Source organism: Sinocyclocheilus anshuiensis, unplaced genomic scaffold (genome assembly GCF_001515605.1).
Source record: "Sinocyclocheilus anshuiensis isolate Anshui unplaced genomic scaffold, SAMN03320099.WGS_v1.1 scaffold1301, whole genome shotgun sequence".
In the NCBI taxonomy this organism is placed as follows: domain Eukaryota; kingdom Metazoa; phylum Chordata; class Actinopteri; order Cypriniformes; family Cyprinidae; genus Sinocyclocheilus; species Sinocyclocheilus anshuiensis.
This window is the reverse complement of record NW_015551135.1, coordinates 95,095-100,442: the sequence shown is the minus strand read 5'-3', so window position 1 is coordinate 100,442 and position 5,348 is coordinate 95,095. Positions and strand designations below refer to the sequence as shown.

Genomic DNA, 5,348 nt, shown 5'->3' with positions numbered 1-5,348 from the left:
CTAAAACTGTGTGTGTTTGTGTGTGTGTGTGTGTGTGTGTGTGTGTGCACATAGGACCTGCTGTATCTGCTGTTCTGTGAGGGTCCAGAGACCCGTGGAATCTTCCGTCGTTCAGCAAATGCCAAAAACTGTAGGATCCTGAAGGAGCGAATTAATTCTGGGCAAAGTATTTCACTGCATGAACAATCAGTGTTCGTCTCTGCATCTCTAATTACAGTGAGAACACAGTCATTTTAATTCAACAGTGATATCCTCTGAATAAAATGCACACAAATCATTCTTCATCTACAGTCACACTCACACTATTCTACATTCTCAATCTAAATTCTGATAATCAATCGATCGAGCATAAGAATTTCCTCTGTGCCCTATATATTAAAATGTATGGCCTTTTTATTCTTTATTTAATTATGTGTGTGTGTGTGTCTGGGTGAAGGAGTTTTTACGCAAACTGCCTGGTGGTGTTTTGTGCTGTGACTTATATGAGGACTGGATGGAAGTGCTACAGACTGAGGATCAACAAGAAAGACTTAACAGAGTCAGAAGGTGAGAACAGCATACAAACATACTTATGTACTCTACATATGATCACACATACACACACTCAATGTATAAAGTGTACAGACTAAGACCACATTTTCACTTGGATGATTTTTGGTTGATCTATATCTAAAACAATGGTTTTAATTATTGCTCATATGTTTTATTTACATAAATCCTTTTTATATCCCATAATCAAAATAAAAATCAAAGTGAACATTTTTGAGGAGCGTGTGTGACATGCATTTGTGTCTGTGGAAGCAGTTGTTTGTTTAGGCACCACGCAAACCACGCAATTGCGTGGGGCCCCGTGGTCTTGGGAGGACCCTGCAGAGCTCATGGAACGGAGACTAGAAAATACACAGAAAAAAAGCTTTTAGGCATCTATTGAAAGTAAGAAAAAAGAGGTGTCACAAAGATTCTGAAAGTCTGACTTCCAGAGTTTATGGGCAATAACTCTTAAGTAGACCAGTATGAGAAGACTTCAAGTAACAGGCAAGTGAGAGAGTAATTTACAAAGGTCCTGCTCTTAAGGACAAGGAAACATAGTAATTATGCTTCAAATGGTTAGTTCATTAGGATATTTTGACATCCCTTTGCCATGGCAACACTCACATTATTGCATGTGCTACTAAAAACTCGCTTATACTTTCATAGCAGCATTAAAGAAATACAAACTTCTCACGTGAAAAATGAAAAGCTTAAGACTCATTTAAGTGTTTAATCAGTGAAACTTCTGGAAAAATGCATCTTATTGTTTCCGACACGAAAGCAGCCATTTAGGTATTCATCCATAACATTTACAGCAAAAACATACTTTTATGTACATTTGGGTAGATGCTGAAACATCTAAAACATAAGCAGTATTACATATTAGCAAATATAGAAACTAAATATTTATGAATGCTTTATATCATAAATCTATTTATATAGTTACATTTGCCATTTTATAGATATATTTTAAATCCCTTAACCCTATCCTCAAACCTAAACATATAATTACTTTTCAACAATATAAAAAAGAAGCAGTCAGAAAAATGTACAGTGACAATAATTTTAGTTACAATATGCAATTATATAGATAATCCCTCCCTCGTCTCTAAACCTAATCCTATGCGTGTGTGTGTGTGTGTTCTTGAATATATGGTTTATGAGGACACAAATTGTCCATGACATGGGTATCACGACGTAAACATGGTTTATGAGGACACTTCCTGTGTCCTTGTAAACCAAATGGCTTAAAAAACATACAAAACAGTTTTTTTCCCTTGAAAATTAAAAAAAGGCAGTAGTTTTCTATGAGGGTTAGGGTAAGGCAGTGGTTCTCAAACCTGTCCTGGAGTACCCCCTGCCCTGCACATTTTGTATGTCTCCCTCATCTATCACACCTGATTCAACTCATCAGCTCATTAGTGGAGACTGCAAGACCTGAAGTGGGTGTGTCACAGTGGTTCTCAAACCTGTCCTGGAGTAGCCTACCCCCAGCCCTGATTTTGTATGTCTCCCTCATCTATCACACCTGATTCAACTCATCAGCTCATTAGTGGAGACTGCAAGATCTGAAGTGGGTTTGTCAGATATAGGGAGACATACAAAATGTGCAGTGCTGGGGGTACTTCATGGAGAGGTTTGAGAACCACTGGGGTAAGGGATAGAAAATACAGTTTGTACAGTATAAAAAATTACGCCTATGGAGAGTCCAACTGATGACGCTCAATTTATCTTTAAATATAAAATAAATACCTATTATTTGAACTAATTAGAAAAAGAAACTAATTAGTGTGAGGACCAGCTGTTGTAAGGAAAGAGCAGCAAAGTGTTATTACATTTTTTTTTGGAGCACAGCAGCATGAATGCTCAGCTGGTAGATTTTTAATTGATATGATATTTCTCAGAAACATCTGAATCCTGTTGATGTGAGCTCTTTAAAAAAAAAAAAAAAAAAATGGTGCTTTCACAGTTTCTCATTTTCCTCCGTTTTCTAGTCCTGAAGTCTGCAACTCTGCTCCTGCTCCCACTGTTCTGCAGTTTATGTCCAACCTCCTTCAAAACACCTGTGATTTTTCAGGTAGTCCTAAGAGCTTGATTAGCTGGTCCAGGTTTGAGTTAAAACTATGCAGAACAGCTGATCTTTAGGAGCAAGGTTGAAGACCTCCATTCTGGTCCGAATTCTTCTAGACAACATTTGACTTTTTTTTTAGCACTAGGAAATAATGGAATTCAGAATGGACAACTCTTATCGAAGTTTGCATAAATTATTTCGTAAAAATATAGATCACATTGTAAAGCTGTACATGGTGACAATAGCGTGAATTAATGGGAACATTAAAATGAGCTTATTTTATTTATTAACAAACATTTATTTTTTATTATTAACTTTCCAAAATGACAGGTGTAATAAGTAGGCAAATTTAAGAATTCAAATTGATAAAAAAAAATTATTAAATATTCAGATTCCTTTGTTTTGCTTGTGGTAAATCTGTTATACAATGACCTAGATCTCTAGGTAGTTTGCATCTACTGTAACTTGCCTCAGGGTACTGAAGAAACATATCCTTTTAACTAGTTTGTACAACCAATATTATTCAGAATATCTGAATAGATATTCATCATAGAAATTCCTGTCTTTGGTCTGAGTTATTAAAGTGCCACTCAAGCATTTTACTGCAGGCAAACAGTGATAATATTTCCTTCTGCTGTTCTGAGTTTTACATTTTGATTTACCTTTTGAAAAATTAAGATTCCAAGCCAACTGCTTATTGCTTGAAAATTTCTTACAGAGTGATATTAATATTCACTTGTTTATGCACACCCGTTGTTTTATCTTTGTGTGTGTGTATGTGTGCATATTTTTGCTGGAATGCATTTTCATATGTATGAGAGGGCAGACGAACTTCTGCACATAATAATTTGTTGGCAAGATTATTTAAGCATGTGTTTTATGTTTCTGTTTGTCTGGTTGCATTTGCCTGTCATTGTTTAAGCTCTATTGTCTTTTTGTCTAGTTTGCTTGCACAGTTGCCGGAGGAGAATGTCACCTTGCTGTGTCTCTTATTTGGAGTGCTACACAGGATACACACTCACTCGGAGGTGAATCAGATGACAGCAACAAACCTGGCACTTTGCATTGCACCCAACATGCTCTGGAAGTCTTCCCAAATCAGCCCTGACAAAGAGGGACAGAGTGTGTTGCAGGTAAGTCAGCAAACATCTGGTTACATGTATTCTTAGTAATACGATCATTTCACATGTATTTTCTCATTTGTTTAATGGGATCATATATAGCATGTCCATTAACCGTTTCAATATGCAGTTTCGATGTTCATTTTTAGGTTAAAATCAGTATATACAATGGGGATCAAAAGTCTGAGACCTCTAGTGAGAACTATTTGTCATTACAAATTGTTATTAGCACAATTTCAGTGAAAAAATTTTTTCAGAATTTTTAATGATCATGTTCTCTGTCATTATTTGAGAATGATCTAAAGAGTATATTATGCTTAAAATACTTAGCTGATTAGTGATCTAGAAATCTGAAGTATTTGTTTTATTTTACATTAAAACTTTTTCATTTTGTTTGGGTTTTATTTATATTTTTCATGATTTAAAATGTTCAAAATCCTACTTTGTTTACTTTCTGGTTTAAATGACATTTCAAATTCCTGATTTTTAATAAGCTTTCAGACTTTTGAACCCCATGGTTTATTTAAGAGAAATTGTACTTGGATTCCTATAATGACTCATGACAAGAATTAGAAAGAACTAAATAGCTAGTAGAGACAAGAAACCTGAAATAAGACCTACATAACTGTGACAATTCACAGGTAATGAACATACAAGACTTTAAAAGTATTCTTAATATAGCTAATGGCCACTTGGCTAATTATATCATAAATAGCGAACTGTTCTTTGAAACAGCTACACAATATGTATTTATTCATTAAGCGCACATACACACTTGTAAATCATACAGAACTGCTTTGTGCATTGCTTATTATTCAAGAGAAACCTTGATAATGATGTGACTTATCCAGTATTTTTAGCCTAAAGCTGCAAATGATTCTCTCCACCCTTCAGATAATGAATTGTAATCCATCTGATGGCCGCCGTCTTGCTCTGCTTGTTAACTTTAGCAGTTTAGCAAAATCAGATTTCCTGATGTCACCAAAGGGATCTGTCTTATCAACAGGATGTTGACACAAACGTAAGCAGGGAAATCATTAAAGGGGTCATATGATGTTGCTTATTTGGTGTATTTGGTGTAATGAAATGTGTTTATGCGGTTTAAGGTTCAAAAAACACATTATTTTCCACATACTGTACATTATTGTTTCTCCTCTATGCCCCGCCTTTCTGAAACGCGTAGATTTTTACAAAGCTCATCGTTCTGAAAAGCGAGGTGTGCTCTGATTGGCCAGCTATCCAGTGCTTTGTGATTGGCCGAATTCCTCAAGCGTGTGACAGAAATGTTACGCCCCTTACCATACTATGATGCCGGGTCCCGGCGCGACGAGACAAAACCAATAAAACTCATTATAAACGAGGCATTTGTTGCATCCAGTGGGGACATAATTACTGATTATAATGACTTATACTGTCTTTTTACGCGGTGCGTTGCATCGCGCTGCGTAAACATAAAACCATGTCTGCATTTGTGACGGAGAAATGACAAACAACAAGCGCTACTCTACACTGCTCAAAACTCGCGTTTGAATCGTCAGTGGCAAATCCTTTAAATATGAAAACGTACTTACAGGCTGTGAGTCAGCATTATTTGTCAGCATCATAGACTGTATAGGGTCAGCATG

General features: G+C 36.0%; 1 protein-coding gene and 1 long non-coding RNA gene across 2 annotated transcripts in view; one reads left to right on the top strand and one right to left on the bottom strand.

Annotated features, from left to right (window-relative positions):
- LOC107663218 (uncharacterized) overlaps positions 1–5,348 on the top strand; it is a 50,905-nt gene that overhangs the window by 34,783 nt on the left and 10,774 nt on the right. Inside the window, exons 12-14 of the mRNA XM_016453392.1 lie at positions 55–216; positions 437–546; positions 3,546–3,735. Of these exons, the coding sequence (XP_016308878.1) occupies positions 55–216; positions 437–546; positions 3,546–3,735 (462 nt within the window). The remainder of the gene's footprint in view (positions 1–54; positions 217–436; positions 547–3,545; positions 3,736–5,348) is intronic.
- The window catches only part of LOC107663219 (uncharacterized), an 8,554-nt gene continuing 3,982 nt past the window's right edge, over positions 777–5,348 (bottom strand). The window contains exons 2-3 of the long non-coding RNA XR_001631304.1: positions 3,655–3,706; positions 777–890 (exon numbers count right to left, since the gene is read on the bottom strand). This is a non-coding gene — a long non-coding RNA (uncharacterized LOC107663219). The remainder of the gene's footprint in view (positions 891–3,654; positions 3,707–5,348) is intronic.